Source organism: Melopsittacus undulatus, chromosome Z, assembly GCF_012275295.1.
Source record: "Melopsittacus undulatus isolate bMelUnd1 chromosome Z, bMelUnd1.mat.Z, whole genome shotgun sequence".
NCBI classification, from domain to species: domain Eukaryota; kingdom Metazoa; phylum Chordata; class Aves; order Psittaciformes; family Psittaculidae; genus Melopsittacus; species Melopsittacus undulatus.
Genome location: NC_047557.1, coordinates 72,916,801 through 72,936,401, shown reverse-complemented (window position 1 = coordinate 72,936,401; position 19,601 = coordinate 72,916,801). Strand labels below are relative to the sequence as shown.

The window sequence follows — 19,601 nt, the reverse complement described above, 5'->3', positions numbered from 1 at the left end:
AGCTTTAGTCTCCTGTTCCACCCCCAGCACTGCTCCCTTTTCCCGCACAGAACAATAATTTCCCTCTCCCATCTCAGTCCTTTGCTCTTTTTTTTAAATGATTTTGTAGAATTGAGGGTGGGGGGAATGGTGGGTGTTTCTTCTACTGAAATTTCTACCTACTTAAAAAAAACACAGTGATGGTGCTGCTGGTTTCAGAGTGTTAGAAATATAATTCTTAAAATAATATATTCAGAACAAATGCAGTTTGCTAAAACAGATGGTTTCTACAGACTTCTTTTGGTCAGGGAAGCAAGCAGCCATTTGATAAAAACATATCAGTAGAGTTTTTTCAAAGCTCTAACCCTTTCCTTGTTTAATGTAAATATTTGGATTGGCTGTAGTTAAATCTAGGGAGCAAAAAATAAAACTTGGTCTTGCTGCTGAAAGAGGATTTGAAAACATGTAAGAAACCAGGAAGCTTTTACAGTTCTTTGGTGATGCAGATACATGGGTTCTGGACAGAGGAGTTCAAGAGAGGTAAGGAGCTTCTGCTTATCCCCCAGTGGGGATGAAGGTGATTTTGTTTTTGTTTCGCTTTGTTTTTCTTGAAAAAGCTGAAAACCTGTGTGAAAAACTGTGTGAAGTTCTGGTGTCCTCAACATCAAAAGGACATGGAACTGTTGAAACAAGTCCAGAGGAGGGCCACGAGGATGATCAGGGGAGTGGAGCACCTCACGTATGAGGACAGGCTGAGAAAGTTGGGGCTGTTCAGCTTGGAGAAGAGAAGGCTGCGTGGAGACCTCATAGCAGGCTTCCAGTATCTGAAGGAGGCCTATAGGATGCTGAGGATGGACACTTCATTAGTGACTGTAGTGATAGGACAAGGGGTAACAGGTTCAAACTTAAACAGGGGAAGTTCAGATCAGATATAAGGAAGAAATTCTTTCTTGTTAGGGTGATGGGGCACCGGAATTGGTTGCCCAGGGAAGTTGTGAGTGCTCCATCCCTGGCAGTGTTCAAGGCCAGGCTGGACAAAGCCTTGGGTGACATGGTTTAGTGTGAGGTGTCCCTGCCCATGGCAGGGGTGTTGGAACTAGATGATCTTAAGGTCCTTTCCAACCCTAACTATTCTAGGATTCTATGATTTCCCTTTAGTTAAGCCATGCTGGCTTTCACCAACCACCTTGTTCTTCATGTACCTTAGCATGCTTTCCAGGAGAATCTGCTCCAAGATGTTGCCAGGCACAGAGGTGAAGCTGACTGGTCTGTAGTTCCCTGGGTCTTCCATTTTCCCCTTCTGAATTATTTCAGAAAAAGGGTTATATTTCCATTTTTCCAGTTGTTGGGAACTTCACCTGACTGCCATGATTTTGCAGTTATGATGGACAGTGGCTTAGCAACTTCATTCGCCAGCTTAATTAAGAAGTGTCTATATAAGCATCATTTATTTAAACAGTTCGCTTGTGCTTCAAGGGGGGATAATGGCCTTTTTTGGGGCTTTACATGTGACCTGTATGGCATAAAACGTGGGGAGTCAAACTAGCAAATCCTTGTATCCCTTCTGGTCTTGAACTTTCTGACATTGTAATGCCATTGTGGGTGCATTCGGCTGCAGTTCGCTTTAGTAAGACACCCTCAATTTCCTAATTCAGGGTGGATTTTTGAGTGTATTGTGCATAGTGTAGTGTAGAATATATTCAGTGTACACGGAGGCTGACAGCCTGTAGCCCTGTTTGTACTTGCATTTTGTCCACATGGAGCGAGGTGAAAGTGTTATTAAAAAGGGAAAAGAATACTTCATAGAAGTTGTCTTCCAATAATAATACTTTGTAAACAGCAAAGCGTTGTGAATGAAAGACCACAACAGTCTCTCTGTTTCTCTTTCTAGGTTTAAGAAGGCTAAGACTTCACTAGAACTGTGTCTAGAATGGACAGTTACTTTAAAGCTGCCGTTTGTGACTTGGACAAACTACTCGATGAATTTGAACAGAATACAGGTTAGTTCCTGCAGTGCCTTGTTCTCCAGTAGAGTGATTTTGGTCAGATGACTGTTACCATGGAATTTGAAAGTAGCCTATGCCAAGTGAAAGCTTGTATTCATCAAAAGATGGGATTTAGAGAGAATACACTTTGAGAGACAGGAGTTTTACACACTTTGTTTTTTATTTCTTTTTGCTTTAAACAGATGAATATGACTGCTACAGAACACCCCAAAATCCGCGTGACTCAAAACACCATTCACTGTCTTTAGTTCTGCATTGCTTACAACATGTATACCCAACACCAAAACCGCAAGAGAATGCTAACAGTTGTACTTCATCAGAAGAGGTCTCTCTAGCTAGCCACCTTGGAGCATGTGAAGTGCTTCCAAGTTACTCACCACAAAATGAGCAACAGAATGTTTCTGGACCTGATCTTTTGTCCACTGTGGACAGCAGTTCCTTAAATAAAATCCAGGCTTCAAACCTGGGAAGTTGCAGTGTACCTGTATGTGATCTGGTTAATGACACAGATAACTTAATCCACTCAGTGGCTGCTCAGGAAGATACTCAAAAGTTGCAGCCAGATGACTTCCAGTACAGTGAAAGCTTGATTGGCTTTGGTGTATCTTGCATACCTGTTCCTACTTGTGTGTCATCAGCTGGTGGCAGCAGTGTTTCAGGTACGGAGCAGAGTGATGGGAGCTCAACAGTACCGGAATCTGGATGTCTTAAAACAGAGGAGGTCAATAACTTAGCTTTAAAATCAGACAGTTATGCTGCAGCAAAGATCTTGATTCCATGTGATGAGCAACACAGGACAGAATCTGTAAAGTGCAATGAAGTGTCTGAGCAGCTTGAGCAAACTGCTTGCCTTGATATGGCGTGTGTAACATTACAGAGTTCAAACGTGTACAGTCCTGAAGATGAGAAAGCATATGAAAAACTGATTTGTGAACCACAAGATGAAAGTGCAGGTTCTGCAGCAAGCGAAGAGACATATGGAAGAGATGCTACAGAAAAGGTAGATTCAAAGGATGAGACCAGTATTGAATTCATACCTGCAGATCTGCCAGAGAGGCCTCAGCTGTACAAAAGCCATGCAGTATTATCTGTAAATGGTGTTTTACCAGGCTCCTCATTTGAAACAGGAGCTAAAGTAGAACTGGAAAAGAAAATCATAGAAGAGAATGTAGGTACTAAAGAACTTAATAGCAGTGAAATACTAAAGAGTGTTTCAACTCCATTTATTTCAGTTGAGGACACCCAGACCCCACTGTTGTGTTTTCCACTTACTGTATCTATATGCGGTTCTTTAGTTGTAACAGATGAAAAAATTATTCCCTTACCTCAAAACGTGGCTGAGGTTATTAGTGGTACTTTAGTTGTTCATGCTGGAATATCTAAAACTGATCCGTGTGGTAGGGAATCCTTTGAAAACACTGACTTGAGTGAACCAGAAGTATATGTAGATAAAATCCATGAAAATATTGTGGAAAAAAGTACAGATGAAGAGAGCTGTAATAATGAAAATGTAATTGATGACAGTGATTTTCAGCAAATTGAAGCTTTTACTTCTGCCTCCCTAGACTACAAAGCTGAGCTATATGCTGTTGGTGTAGACTCTTACTCCAGTGAAAGTCTGAGCCCAGTTATGTCTGACTTTACTGTGGAGGAGAAAGTTATTAAAACTGATACTCTAATAAGCAATGCTGAGCTTGATGATTTCTTGTATGGACAAAGTCTTCAATCCAGTGTGTTGAAGTCTTCAGATGATAGTAACTTAATGGAAGCTGATGCAGATGAAGGGAATTTAATAAATGTGAACAACCTGTATTTCACAGAGCTCACTGAAGAACACATGCAAGCAAAACTGGAAGAGATAACAAGCATTAGTGATAATCTTGAAATATCTTTTACTGGCAGTGAATCGGAATCTGCAGCAGAAGAGAGTGCGTCTGGTAGTCGGGACATGATTGATAGCAGTAGTGAAGCACTGGTTCCTAGTCTTCATACTGAAGGTGCAAGACCAAAGCAGTTGCTTGGCTTTTCCCACAGAGCTGTTGGTCACAGACAACATAAAATAACAGATGTACTTGAGAGGGAGAATCAGGAAGCCAGTTCTGTTATCCCAGAAGCTCCCCTCTCAGGCACCAGCCAGCAGGTTGGTAAAAAACATTACCCTGAGCACTCTGGGGAAAGCTGCTCTGAAGCTGGAGGAAACCAAACATCTGAAAATGTGAAATCACTTAAAATACCTGCAGTTCTGTCCTGGAAACAACCATTGTGGGTTCCTGATTCAGAGGCACCCAACTGCATGAACTGCCAAGTCAAGTTCACCTTTACAAAAAGACGGCACCACTGTCGTGCATGTGGAAAGGTGAGTTACTGGAGAGGGGCCCTGTGATACTGAGAGCAGATTAATCCGGATTTAAGAATAACCAAAGTACAGAAGGGGAAGAATATTGACAGATCTTTTTCTAAGCTTAAAGTATTTAAAAATAATACATATATATGTATATGTCTCTATATATCTTCACAGAAACTTAAAGACTGTTGGAAAAGACTGATAATTAATAAATGCATGACATTACATAAAAAGTAATTAAGTTCTTATTGTATCTTCCATTGCTGACAGTATTGATATCTTACGTATAGAATAAGGAAGGTGAGACAGTGGACGACTACTTAGTAGTCGTAATGAACTGTCTTTTTACACAGCTTTTAAGTTGAGCTTAAGTATTAAAACATTAAAAAATGAGGTGGTGATGATGACAGTTTGAATTTGGGTAAGTGCCAATGAATCTGGAAAGACTGCATTCTTTCAGGAGCTGTAACAGCAGTACCAAGGCAAAGGATTTATAGCCTAAATCTGTCCTCCCATGTGTTTAGAAGTATAATTTTCTAAGGGAGTCATCTCGGTGGGGGAAAAGTGTGCTACTTGGACGGCATGAATGGTACTCACCAACACAGCAAGTAATCTGTAGAACTTTTTTCAGCCTGTGGTCTTCTGCAGTGAGCGGATAACACCAAAGCTTATTGTTAATCCAGAATTCTGTTGTGAGCTGCTGTGGTATATACTTGTGCTATTGCATAGATGGAAATCCTAAAAATACTAATGAACTTATTTTTAGTGTCCTCTATCCATAAGTAAGCTTTATGGGTAATGATACAAAGTAGAGACTAATACCAGTACTTACTAACTTCTTGCATCCTCACTGTTGAGAGGGTTGGCTGTTTTTTCCACAGGATGCCTCTTCTAGCAGTGTGTATTCAAAGCTTAGTGAACTAAAATGTAGGTCTGAATTTGGCTGAGAAAAGGAAGAACTTGACATTGTGACAGCCTAAAATAGTCATTAACTTAGCTATTTGGCAGAATATCCTGTTGAAGCTTTGTAACAGTTTAAAGCACGGTTCTTCAGTGTATTTCATTTTAGTCATAAGACTGTCTTGAAATTCTTTTTGCATTTGCTGCGAAATTCTTGCACTTTGTTTAGAGGAAGGGATAAAAGCACTCCATTGCACAGTCTGTTTACAGCCATCAGCTGTTAGTGGTGTTGATCTTGTGTGTTAACAGAGGGGGTTTTGGCAGAAGAATAGGTTAGGAGGGGCATCGCCATGTGTGTTGTTTGGGAGAACGAATGAAGGCAATATGGGTTATCTGAACTTTACAGATACTGGGTGCTATGCAATTGTAATTGCCATAGATTTTCTGAATGTGCAGTAGCTTAACTTTCTGTCTTGTAAGACTCTGTGGTCTTTAATGGTAGCTTTTTATCTTAAAACAAAACAACAAAAAACTGAAACCTAAAACATTTCCTTATGGACCTGTTGTGGGTTGTGGTGTTTTCAGCCACTTGGAAATAAGGAGAAAGAGATAAGATTTCACTGTCATCCTTTGTGGACTATTCCGGAAGACAACTTTGTTGTTTTCACATGATCCTGCAGCTTTTTCTGTCAATGAAAACAGCAACACTTGTAAATTCTGGCTTCTGTGCTGGAGGGAAGTGTGAGGTTAGTGGTCTCTGCTTTCTCTCCCATCTGCAGCACTTGTGAGGTGAGACAACTTCACGGTTTTTTTTGTTGATGTGTTTATCTCTTGTGTTGGTACCCTTCCTTGTCCTAGCTCAACCAGGATCAATTTCTTTGCTCAGCAGCCTCAACTTCATCTTATTTTCCCCTCTTGCATTACCTGTCCCTTTAGTTTGTCTTTGCCTCTTGTTTCCTCTACATTAAGATTAAGCTGTGGGTTCCAGTGGCATAAAGTTTAAGAGGATACCTATTTTGAAGGATTGTACGGTTTAGCATTTGAAGCCCTAAAGTTGATTACACCTCATTAGTTGTTAACAACAAATCTTTACAAGTTACATTCTTGAGATCTTTACTGAGTATGTGCATTTTCAGTTGGGTAACACTGTAGCACTAATGCAGAAGCAACTGGAATAGTTTCTCATGCTACACTGATCACATATTACTGTCTTTACAGTGACTTTCCCTACTTGAAGGAGTTCACTTGTAATAATTTTATTTCAACCATCACTACCATTTGGTTGATTTTGATTTTGGGTTTTTCGTTCTCCTGAAGATAATTAGGAGTAGCATGAGACTAAGTGTTCTTTCCACCTGCTTAACTCTCAGTTGTAGAAGGCTTCTGTCAGAGCAAGGTTTCAAAAGATTCCTTTTGTAAAGGCTAAATCTGACTCTAGACTCTGCATATAACTAAAAATGGCAGGACTCTTAAAAAAACTGTAAATCACCCTGTGAAAGAACATAAAGTAAAAGTGAGAAAAGCATCAGATATTTATGGGATCTCTTGCAGAAATCAGTTTTACTAAATTCTTTGAACAGCATTGTGCAGGTATAGTCCAGGCTAAAGAGATGCATTTTTTCTCCCCCATTCCTAGTTAAAAATAGGATATATATCCTGTTGGTGTAGAAGAGCATATTCTGTTCTTTCAAATCAGTCTTCAACAAGCTTTTAAAATACTTTGAAGGGAATGACTAAGATAAAGGCAACTATGCTTATTCTTTCTGACAAAACTGGGGGGCCTACTTAATCAGCATAGTTCCTGAACCAGAGTTGGTAAATACGTTGGGATGCAGTGAGCACTGAATTAGACAGTTGTGTGTGATGTAGAAGGATTTTCTGGCAAACTGGTAATGCTTGTTATGGAGAGATTGCAAGATCAGTGGATAAAGAATGGATCTTTGCTGGTATGAGACTGGATTGTTTTAACCATTATCTGAAACCTAATGAGAGATTTCAACAGCTATCATCAGAGATAATACTAAAGCAGTAAAACAAATTTGACCCAATTCTGGGGTTGAATTCATCTTCCTGTCACTGTTGTTTCGTGTAAAATAGTTTTGCAGGATTAACAGAAGTATGAGTGAATTTCAGAATAGGTGGTGCACCCTGGAATCCTTTTCATCATTCAGGATAAGAATATACATTCACTATCACTTATGTCATCCTTGTTGCTGCTCTTTGTTGTGTACATGCTGTGTGTTTTAGTTTGGATATCTTGATTTTTCTAAAAGTTTCTGCATGAGAAATTAAGATAGAAGCTGCAATGTTAGGCTGCAGAGGGTTTAGAATCAAACAAGCGTATTTCTTGGGAGTATTCTGATTTCTGTGCAGTTGTATACCAGCTGCTTCTAGCTATGATCTTAAAAAAAAAAAAAATACCCAGTTTTAGCTGTTTTATGGGCACATGGCATTATGTGTTTAGATCCACTCACACCAAGAAACTTTAGATTCTGCTCCATTTCACAGCTGAGAGAGTGTTGCCAAGAGCTGGGTGCTTGGCTGTGTAATGTGGGTGTGATTGGTGTGAAGGAAGGTAGATTTGTAGGCATCAAAGGATTGCTTTGGTCCAAAAGAAGTAACAGGCAAATTTCAGCAGTGATGATACAGATAGCTTGTGGTGCAGTTCACGGGAATGGGACAGGAAAGAACCCTTGACAAAAGCAGAGTTAGCAGACTTCGTGGTTTGGCCCAAAATGTAGAGCTTTTCTGATTCTTAATCACAGAATCACAGACTGGTTTGGGCTGGAAAGGACCTTAAAGCTCACCCAGTTCTAGCCCCCTGCCATGGGCAAGGACACCTTTCACTTGATATGTCCAGCCTGGCCTTGAGCACTGCAAGGGCTGGGAAAGCCACAGCTTCTGTGGGCAGCCTGTGCCAGGGCCTCACTATTCTCTGTGAGAATGGGAGGAACTTTTTCCTAAAATCTCATCTCAGTCTCCCCTCTGTCAGTTTAAAACCATTCCCCTTTTTCCTGTCCCTACAGGCCCTTGTCAAAAGCCCCTCTACAGCTTTCTTGTAACCCCTTCAGGCACTGGCAGCTGCTCTAAGGCCTCCCGGAGCCTTCTCCAGGCTGAGCAAGCCCAGCTCTCAGCCTGTCTCCACAGAGCAGAGCTACTCCAGCCCTCACAGCATCTCCATGGCCTCCTGTGGATTCGCTCCAACAGCTCCATGGCCCTCTTGTGTTGAGGGCCCCAGAGCTGAATGTACTGAAAGACTTTTTAGGCTAGCACTTTCCCTTATCCTCAAACAGAAATGTATGGTAAGGTACACATGATAAAGCTCTTTTTATGCTGCCATACTTCAGAAAATGTGTGTGTATGCTTATATAAAGCAGTCCTTCTTAGTAAAAGGAGTAAATAACAAGAACTTAATTTAGGAGATACTGTGTTTTTTTGTCTGTAATATTCCGTCTTTTTCTGGTTTAGGTTTTTTGTGGTGCCTGTTGCAAACGAAAATGCAAATTACAGTACATGGAGAAAGAAGCAAGAGTGTGTACTGGCTGCTATAATGACATTAATAAAGGTAAAAAGGTTTTTTGAGTAATTGCAGTAATCATTAAAGAAGAATAGATACAGCTAGCATCACTTTAACCTTCATTCTTTTTTAAGAGCTTCAGTTACTTTAATTGGTGCATATTTTCCTCTTTCTGAGGTGGATGGAGGAGGAGCATAGTTGTACGTCTTAATTGGATTTCAGTTCTTACGTTAAACTTTCAGTAGCAATCTGGTTATTTTTTATTAAAATACCCCACAAAAACCAACAAAAACAACAACAACAAAAAAAACCACAACCAAAACACCACAAAAAAAAGAACACCCCCCAAAAAAAAAGACCACCCCAAAAAAAAACCCCACAGCAGGTTTGAACTCCAGAAGCCTAAACATAAAAGTTATGCTGTTGGGTTATCTGTAGCAGGAGTCTGGCAAAACGTGATCCTTCCACCACAGTAGCCTTCTGTGTGTTCAAAGGCCATACCCCTGCTTGTTCTTACATGCCATTTGCCCATTTTATGTAGCTTTCTGTCCTGATATTTTCACAAGTCGGAACAGTATTACAGGAATTGAATCGTAAGATAACCTTTCCTTAACTGAAAGCTAAGCAAGGATGCTCGTGGAAACATGAGGAAAAAGTTGAGATCTGGATCATTAATGCTTAAACAAGTTGAAAGCATACCAGATTTTTTTATTTGGCATGTGAATAGTTTGACTTGGTAAATGTGATATATGTATTTGTACCAAGGTGCAGGGATTGCATGGTTCAGTGTTGGCACTGCAGCAGCACCAACATGTGCAAGGAGGTCTGTTTGTGAGTTAGAAATTAATTAGGCAAATGTGCAGGTAGAAAATCAAGAATTTCCTTCTGTACAATAGCTTGGGTGTTCATTTTCCATAATTAGCTCTCAAATTGTGCACTGCTTTTGCAAAAAAAACCTGCCCAAAACAAACGAAAAACCAAACCAAACAACAGCAACAAAAAAAAAAACAACAAACCCCACCCATAATACTGCATTGCATACAAAATTGACTTGACTGTGAGATCTTAAAAACTAACCACATCCTTTTAGCACAGGCATTTGAAAGGATGATGAGTCCAACTGGTCCTGACTCAAATTCTGGTGTTTCTGTTGAGTGTTCTACTGTTCCACCTTTGGAGGAAGCTCAGGTACTGGGTAGTGCTAGCTCTCCTTCACCTTCTGCATCATTACCTACGCCAGTACTTAAGCAGCCTGGTATTGAAGGTATGCTAAATATAGTGTAATAGATCTAACACTTTCAGGTTCTCTTTAGAGAAAAAAGTTGTTTATCACATTGTGGATTCATACTTGGTATTATGCTTCTTTGTTTTGGATGGGTGCGGGGGTGAGGGAACTCAGCTGGTGCACTGGAAAGTTACTTTTATTTCCCACTTTTGATGCTATGTATGAGTTTGATCAAGCCTGTCTTTAAGTCTCCATTTATCTAACAGGGATGTTACTTTTTTACTCATCTTCTGTTTATGCTGTAATATTTGTGTGTGTGTTGATACTACTTTCATAACTTCTATATAACGTAAAAGATCTCTGGCTTGCATTGTCCTGCAGTAAAAGCAAAAAGTAGTTGCTAAGGGAAAACTTGCTAGGGAGCAGTAGGGATTATTTTTCTGTGTAAATATGAACAATTAGTGACCAAGTAATGTCTTTGTTCCACTTCCATTAAACATCTGACATTCAATAAAAATAAATTTTTTAAACACAGCAATGAAGTTATTTTTAGAGAGTAATTAATCTCTTATTTGTGAAATGCACTTCATTCTCACCTTATTACAGAGGGGTGATTGAGGATTGACTTCCTTATACAGGAATTGGTAGATGTAGATGGCAGCTTCCTCTACAAGTATGAGGGCTTTTTGCATGAATTTTTTTTTTTTTTGCATGACTAAAGCCTGGCTGATGTCAAACCGTCTACCTATGCTGGTGCCAGTAAACTGATTCTCTGTATATTTGGGTGGAAAGGTGGCTTAATTTTTATCCTTTCAGCTTCCAGAACAGTACAATAATATGAAGCCAGTGTTGTTTTCTCAACCTGTCCTAGGGCTGTGCCCCAAAGAACAGAGGAGAGTTTGGTTTGCAGATGGGATTTTACCAAATGGTGAAGTGGCAGATACAACAGAACTTTCATCTGGAGCAAGGAGGTCATCAGAGGACTTAAGTCCAGTAAACCTTGAGTTGCCAGAAATGCATATGGTATGAATTAAGAAGCATGTGTAGGTGCATGAATAGCCTCTTGAAACAGCTTTGCTTGCCATTGATGGGGTCCCTTATGTACCATAATATGACTTTTGTATTACAGCTTTTGGAATCTGAGCTAATACTTGATTATTTTTTGGGGGGTAACCGTGAAATCCTTGGGCTGAAATCATATGTAGACCATACTTAAAGGAGACCATGCTTGGTTAGTAATATATGTGAGCTTTAAAAATGGTATGGCAGACAATTTTCCAAAATAAGTTTTTTTTTTTCTACATGCCCTTGATTAACTACCTCTATGAGGGTAACCTCAGTCATAGTTAAACCTGCCATTAACAACATGATTATAGTAGAAATTCATGGGTTGGGTTTTTTTTTTCAGTGGTTTGCTATAGTTTGCCCGTTGGGTTGGATTAACCGTAAATTGCTTAATGTCCTGGAATACTACACTATAGGGTGCAAGATCTGTGTATTGCTTCTAATGCTAACTAATACTGAACTGACAGGGGGATTGACTTATTTATAGTAGATCATATTCATGGTGTTGAACTAGTTGCACTTGACAAGAAAAATCCAAAGAAGGATGAGTTTGTTCTGGAAAGATTTGGAGGGATTCCTCAGCTGGAGCCTCTTTAAAATAAAACAACTCTGAAACACTGTTTCAAACTGTAACGTAAATTCTTTGAATAGTTTTTCAAACAAATTAGTAAAGCTATCAACTAGACCAGATCATTACTGTTTGAGGATCTGAGCAGTTTCCACATGTATAGCATGTAAATCAGCCTGAAGTTATGAGGAATAGTAAATGTGACTTCATTTGAACAAGTAAGTTGCAGTAATCAAAAGGTAAAGCCTGACTTCCAGTTTGGGGAAAGAGTAAGACATTTTGTCTTGTAAAAGATGGGCAATGTCTGAAATTAAAAGCAGCATAGACAAAGTGAGTGGGAAACAATTTGTTGATGGTTCTTATATGCAGCTTCAGAAGCTCAAACAAAGCCACCATCCTGCAGCTCTAAGACAAAGGATGTACTTCACTAGATATCGCATTATCCTGAACATGCTGGCAAAGGGTGCTATGAGGATCAAAAGTATAAAGTGATACGAAACACCAGCAAGGAAATTAATGGGGAAGAGGTCTATTAGAGGCCAAGTTACTCATGGTTTTGTGTGTGGGGTGGTGTTTTTGTGATTGATGTATTTTTATTTTAATGTACTTATTTTATTTTTCTGGCACGTGTATCATCTAAACAGCGAATCTGTTGGAAGCTGATGTGATACCAGGAGAACTATTACAGGGCAAGCATAGGGTTGTTAATTTTTTGTTGTTGCAATGTAAAGTCTTCCCTGTTGAGGTAGGATGCAGATATCATACTTGAAAGTTGATAGGGCACATCTTGATTATTTTTGGTTTGTTTGGGTTTTTTTTTATGACAGCTCATATCCTAATGTGCCTATGCTCATAGCTTGTTCACTTTTTTTTGACTACAAACTATAAATTAATCAGACTGTAAACTCCTAGACTCAGCTATTAGCACATGGTATAGAAATAGAAATACATTTGCAGTACTGAAATGCTGATTCAAATGCTGGCACATTAGTGATGACAGTGTTCAGTAGCTGAGTGGAGAAACAATGATACTAAACATTCCTGGAGGGGTACCTGGTTTCCTGTTGTTTGTCTTGCATTTGACTGTCATATGCAAAAATTACCAGTCTGCAGCGTTCTGATAGGAATTTTGTGTTGCCAAACAAACACATTAATGATGCATCTTCGCCTTAGGTAGCTCCTAAAGATGGGAAAAAAGTCAAAAGGAAGATCCAGGAGAGATTTGGTGGGTTGCTTATTGTTTAGAGGAGATGCATTCTCAGAATTTGTGAGAAGATATATATGAACTTCTGGTTTTCCTTCTTAGAATGCTAGTAATGAAAGTTTAGCTTCTTCTGCGACATGAGTGTATATATTTTTATTTACTGATTTATTCTTCACAGGCTGCAAACCCAGAGCAATATGACATATTACCTGATGTATGTCCAAAACAGAAGGAAGACAGTGATGATATTGCAAAAATGGAGGAATTATGTCCTTCTGTTTCTTCAGATGATGCACAGCAGGCTGTTCCAGGTCAGAGTGAGGTGGTACATAGTTATACATCTGTAATTCTAGAAACTGAAGAGTGTTCTCCGGCTGCAGAAGCTGAGAAGACTAGTTCCAGTTCAGCTGATCAGACTACTCGTGATGTGCCTGTTAGTCCTTCAAGTTACAGGGCACTGTGTGGTGTTGAGAACTGTGCTCACAAAGATCAGCCTTGTTCCTGATGATGATAAACTGCCACCACTTCTGCTTGCAGTGGGTGAAAAAGGAAAAGGTAAACTTTGAGAAAATTTAGCAAGATGTCTGAATACAAATTTGTGTGTATATCGTTTGTATTTAGTACAGTTCTAGTAATTAATTTGTTTGCTGCACATTGGATTGTTGGATAATTGAACATGCATTATTAACAAGACCAGTGTATTATCAAAAGAATGCTTGATCACTTCAATGCATTATAATACTGACTGCTCATTGATAGTAACTAACAGTACTGGAGTATGGGTAAGGAGACTGCATGCAGAATTAGTCAGTAATTGCCAAATGAATGATAGCCCTAATTCTACCTTTATTGTAAGTTACCGGTTTATTTTTATACGTTGCTGGAATCTCAGGCTAAGGTGTTCATTGGTTAATCGGTAGCTGTTGTAAGTCTGAGAATAATTACCACTCTCTTAAGGCAGGAGGATGGGACAGTCTTTTTCATATGCTATGATCTGCAGTTCTTTTTTTGGGTGGTTGGTTGACATGTTGAACTAAGTTGGGTGTTAATTCATTTAGATCCTCTAGTGGAAGAACATCCATCGCATGGAGGATTCCTGTTTTTTTTGCCAACTTTTCAGAAACTTATTGATCAGATTCTACCAGATCACCCTTTTCTTTTCGGTGTTCTCGTCCATAAGGTGGAAATACCCTGGGCAAAAGTTTTTCCTATCTGTTTAATGTTGAGACTGGGAGCAGAATATGGGGGTAAGTTTCTTAACACTTTAAAATACCTGTATAAGTATAAAATTCCCTTTGGAAAATACATGGGTTTTAGACAAGTGAAATATTTAAAATCCTCTTTGCAGTATTTTATATTACACTTGTATAAGACTTATGTTTCATCCATGGGAGCCACCTGCTGAGACACTTGAGAATTTACATTGTCCTGCTAGATTCCCTTGATCTAATTTTGTTTCTTCAGCCAATAAGAAAGCTGAAAAACCAAAAGTGACAGTAGTAAAGTACCAAAATCTATGACTTTTGTTGTCATGGGAGAAAGCTTTGAAGGAAAGTTCACAGGCCCAGTTTATGGTTCTGGCAAATTCATTTCTCTGAATTACTGAAATTCACCATGTTGGCAAAACATTACTGCTTCATACGATGAATGCAGTTCATTACTTAAAAGGCTAACTTAGTAATTAATACGTTTAAAATCTCTAGGCCCGTGAAAATGCAGGAGGCATTCTTTCCAAGTGAGGTGGTGGAGAGCATGTAAACGTGCACCACCAGATGTTGTGCCCATAGGAATTACTTTCCACACTCTGTTGCAGGCTGATGTGAGTGCTTTCTGCTTTTTTGTGAATCAGCAAGAGTCATACTGACTCTGCTCCAGGCTTACCAAAGGAAAGTGTTGATGTAGTTTCCCATGACCTTGAAGAATTTATAAAGCTAGCTTGAGGAAGACCTGACTGGAGATACCATCCTAAACACCTTCTAAAGTAGCTTGTGTGCCTGGCTTGAATAACACAGGCAGATGATTTAGCAGTATAAGTGCTGTTTCATACCCTGTGGCACTTGTGGTGCTCGTGATTTAGAGGACAAGAGTTCAGAAAAGGTGCAGCCAGCAGCAGTTGCTTAAGGGCAGTGAATTTCAAAAATGTATCATATACAACCTTCCTGACCTGAATGCATTTTTGATAAATAAGCTTGCCATTCTAGAAGCTGAGTCCATAAGTATGTATCACTTGCTTGTTTATAGATTTCTTGAGTCAGTAGTATATTTCTGCTGGGCTGGTTTCTGTCTCCACATTGGCAGGGCTAGTAGCTTCTCTGTTGGTATTCTTTCTCTTGAGAAACTACTTGTCTTTTTTTTTTTTTTTACCCATTTTGCATTGTGATCTTGCAGTTTTGAGTTTACTCTGCCACTTGTTTTGGTTTCATACTGTGGTCTGTGATTTTTTGCATTTCGTTGCCTTCCCTAGGTTCCTTCTCCATGCGTTTCACACTGCAGCCATGGGACTTCAAAGCATGTTACTTTGTATGAACATCCTCACTCACTCTATTCTTGATGATCAATGCTAAGTGGCACCTCACTTTGTATTATAGCATTAACACAAACGCAGATGTTAACCCATATGGTATTCTTATTCAAGCAGCTATAGACCCTTTGCAATGTCTACAGAAGTTGGTGACCCAAAGACTGAACCTGGGATGTTTCCACCCAGATCATCAATTGCAAGAAACATAGCTGACAAAACATATGAAAGCAGCAACAAGTCTCTGCCACAGAATTACTGCCACTAGGAGAGTGGTTCCATGCAGTGACACTGCAGTAGGATTTAACCTTGGGTGGGGAAAAGTTGGGGACAGGGAAGCAGGGGCTCTGGGTCCTTTGGCTGATCAGGTACTGAGATTAAGAAACAGGGGCTATAGCTGAAAATAAATACTTGGATTAGCAAGTTTTACAGTTGTTGATGGGTAAACATGACCTCTTCTTTTTTTTGTGCCCTGACTGTAGCATACCCCACTCCTGTAGTAAGTTTCAGGCACCGGAAGCCACTCTTTGGTGAGATTGGACACACAATTATGAATCTGCTTGTTGTGAGTAAATGTTTTATTTCTGTTGTAATTTAGATTATGTAAGTTATTGTCAAAACTCTGTTCTTGAAAGCAGAATTATTTTTGCCAAAGTAAAAAGGCTGTTATTTTTCTTCTCCATACGTGACTTGAAATTTATCAGCTTAGGTAAGAAGTGAGTTAGAAAAGCCACATCTCTCATGTTCTGTTGCTGTGTATTAGTTCTGGTAGTAAAAATGGCTTTAAATGAATTAAAAAAATGTTGACATTGACACTGGAGTGTAGTGATAGTTGTTCATTTGCATTTTTGTCTTACAAACATTGGTTTGGTGCAGGTAGTCTAGTCTTAATTCTGAAATCTTTCTTCACATTTTCAAAACATTTGAGAGGTACATGCTGTGGTCTGACTGTAATAGTAATTACTTTGTCACACAAACTTAGTCTTACCACAGTTAACCAGTCTGACTGTCTTATGCAAAGAAGTTTTTGGCAAAATCATCAGACTAAACCAAGTCTGGAATTTGTGCCATTCCCTGAGGAGGCTTTTCTTCTGTTACCCAAATAATTTGATTTAAACTTTAAGTAAGCCTGTACTCCTGACCACAGACCCTCCTCTTCTGATAATTGCATGGAATTTATCTTCAGCACCATGATGAAAAATCCTGCAAGGCTGTGGGAGAAACTGTGCATGTATTATTTAGGTGATCACTAAATCGTCTTCTCAGAGTCTGGAGGCCATTAGAGCAGAGATGAAACTGCAGTCTTTGGTTCCTCTTTCCTATTTGCCACTGTTGTTGTGTCATTACATAAGGTATCAGGGGAGTTGCACCATCTGAAAAAGTGTGTGTCAATGAAGGACTCTTACACTTCCATTCCATGAGCCGGCTCTCTGCCTGATTGGTGAAGTGCCAGTACCAGTGTGGCATCTTCAGCATGCTACAGAAATTCTACAATTACTGGAGGCTGTTCAGCTACCTGAAGAAGTAGCTGTTATGTACTGTAAAGGACATCAACAAGGTGACTCTGATCAGGAAATTGGAAATAATTTGGCCAATTTTGAAGCCAAACGAGCAGTTGAACAATCACAGATCATGTCCTTAATCCGTGATGGCAAACTTAACAATTGAAAAATCTAAACCTAGGTATTCAAAAGAGGATAAAAATTGATTGAGGATCCAAAAGGATAGGAAAATAAAGAGGATTGGGTAGTAGTTCAGATCCTTTTCTTCTCTGTCATACCTTATCTTTTTTGAGAGAAGCTGGAAATACAGCCCTGAAAATGTAGTTTTTGGTGGTATATGTTGAAATTAATCTACTGGTAACTGTGATACTGGGATATAATCAGATTGCTTTTGGACATCAGAATGAGCAGCATGGGACACACAGTACGTATGACCCTGTAGACCCTTTGGAGATGTTGCTTGTCTTTCTCTTCAAGACCTATTGGTCATGATTGACCTCAAAACCCTGCCGGTCTTCAAATGCTATTTTGTCACCTCATGCTAGCCAAAATACTCTTTACCAAGAAGCTGCACTTTGTGTTGTCTTATTAATACAGAAAGTGTTAAAATATCAACATTAATATATTTTCCCTATAGGTTGAGTACTTAGCTGGATCTGGAGCTCACCTTTTTCCACAGAAGTATCTGAATGAATTGGACAACGGTCTGATCCCTGTGATTCATGCTGGAATGTCAGATCCTACAAGTCTACCATTGAAAATGGAGTTAATATTTTTCATTATTGAGCATCTGGTTTGATTAGGTCGATTACAAGCAATACTCTGATTTGCTAGATCTGAACACCAAAGCTACAATGCTACAAACTAAAAATCTTAACGTTTTAAACCTGTTATGTCTTAATAGATTTTCAAATTGTTTTTTAAACCCTCAAATCCTCTCTGGTTACTTTACCACAAAAGACAACTTGTTTGTAATGTTTCCTTAGGTTCTGAAAGTTTACACTTAATACATGTGCAAAAGAGGGCAGGTTTTATTACCTTTTTACACAGCTGTAGCATTTACTGTGTGTAGTGTAACTTTAAGCTATACTGTCTTGCCCCTTAAGCTCAGATAAATGCATTACAGAAAATTGCTGTGGCTACACCTTATCTCTGCAGCATCTGCTTTTCCATGTGCAAGTGAGCTAAAACACTGAAGTAAAAGCTGGCACAAAACTCTTTTCTTGTCATTTGAGATTTGAATGTGAGATGCTCTGTAGCTGACTGCAGATGTCATATGTGGGCACCTTCTGACAGTGGTTTGTGGCCTGCATGAGGAGGAATTTCACAGATATGTTTATGAAGACTTTGTAGTTGAAGTCCTTCATGTCAGGATGCTATGCTGGTGCTTTAGGAACATAGGCTCTGAATTAATTTTTTTTTTTTTTATAGATCAACTGATTTCTTTCTATCATTTATAAGGATTTGCCTAACTCAAATGGATGCTATTTTTATAAATACTACTTTTTTCTTTACTCTGTGTTCGGGGCTCCTGAAAATTTGACCTTTCGAGGATTACTAAAAAAACCAGATTACCCTTGAGTAATCTATATGTAGCAATAAATCAGACAAGAATTCTGCAGTGTGTTTTCTGCTCGATCTACTGCATTGCCACTTCTTAATAGCCATCTTTACTTTCAGGGAAAATAGAATTATTAAGTGTGGATTTTCATTAACAGATTGATTTTTAGTATACCTGAGGTTCTTGCATAGGATGTATTTTTGATACTGGGTCATTAAGATCTATTTATATAGTTGTGATATATATGTGACTTGTACTGAGGTTCAGACAACTGTAGTGGGGTTTGGTAACTGTCACACAGCTGTTCATTAGGAACAGAACCAAAATTAAATACAAACAAGATCTATATTGTTTTCAGTAAAAATTCTGGTACAGTTTTCTAAGGAGAGTATTGAATCTTTGATGCCTTGTTGATGCTAATAAGGGGATATTTTATGTTTTTGTATCAAAAACAATTTATAACTTAACCTAATCTGCTTTGCTGTTATCTATGCTTTAAAATACTGGTTTTAGAAAGGTTCAGGGTTCACAATCTTGCCCTGGAGGAAGCTGAGGCTGCAGTCAAGCTGATTATTGCAACCTCTGCAGACAAACTGCAGCTCTGGGGAAGATCTGAAGACCACACCAGAAACAAAACCTCTCCCAGCATGAAAAGAAGCAATATCCAGGCAGTTAAGGAGAGGCTGGGGGCGGCCAGGCCAGGGGGACAATGTCCGTCCTGAGGGGATACATAAGGCAGCTGCCTCCTGCTGCTCGCTCTGTACTAACCTCTTTCAAGTAGTGCCGCGGCCAGGTGGAGGGGAGAAAACACCGATACGATGTAGGTTCACAAAATGCTCCGTTTATTGATTACAAGGCTGCTCTTAATATACTGTCTTACACGCGATCACGCATTACTTGATTGGCTGCTTCGCTTTGCTCACGAGGGATACACACTCCCCTTTACCTCTCCTGATTGGTTTCACACCTTCGCTTCAGCTTAGCGTTACATCATGCTTCTGCAATTAGTGGCATCTTGTTATTGCATTCCTGTTTTGCTGATCTTGACACTTCTTTTAAACCTGGGTCAGAAGTTCACTTTCTCACAGCTTGCTGTAGGCCTGTTCAAGCACCCCATGCTCGACCCCAACAAAGTAGTGATCAATAAAGTTCGCTAAAATGCTTGATACCTTACATGTTAGTTTTGTTGTGTTGTGTTTTTTTTTTAATAAT

General features: G+C 39.3%; 1 protein-coding gene across 1 annotated transcript; it reads left to right on the top strand.

Annotated features, from left to right (window-relative positions):
- The first annotated feature begins 1,854 nt into the window (after positions 1-1,854).
- LOC101876272 (zinc finger FYVE domain-containing protein 16) lies at positions 1,855-18,861 on the top strand. Its single transcript, XM_034072674.1, is given in 10 exon segments — positions 1,855-1,979; positions 2,168-4,341; positions 8,698-8,794; positions 9,837-10,010; positions 10,843-10,994; positions 12,987-13,297; positions 13,299-13,363; positions 13,929-14,055; positions 15,809-15,891; positions 17,466-18,861. Coding segments are annotated over 8 exon segments (3,054 nt in total). The 5' UTR covers positions 1,855-1,909; the 3' UTR covers positions 13,940-14,055; positions 15,809-15,891; positions 17,466-18,861.
- The last annotated feature ends 740 nt before the right edge of the window (positions 18,862-19,601 follow it).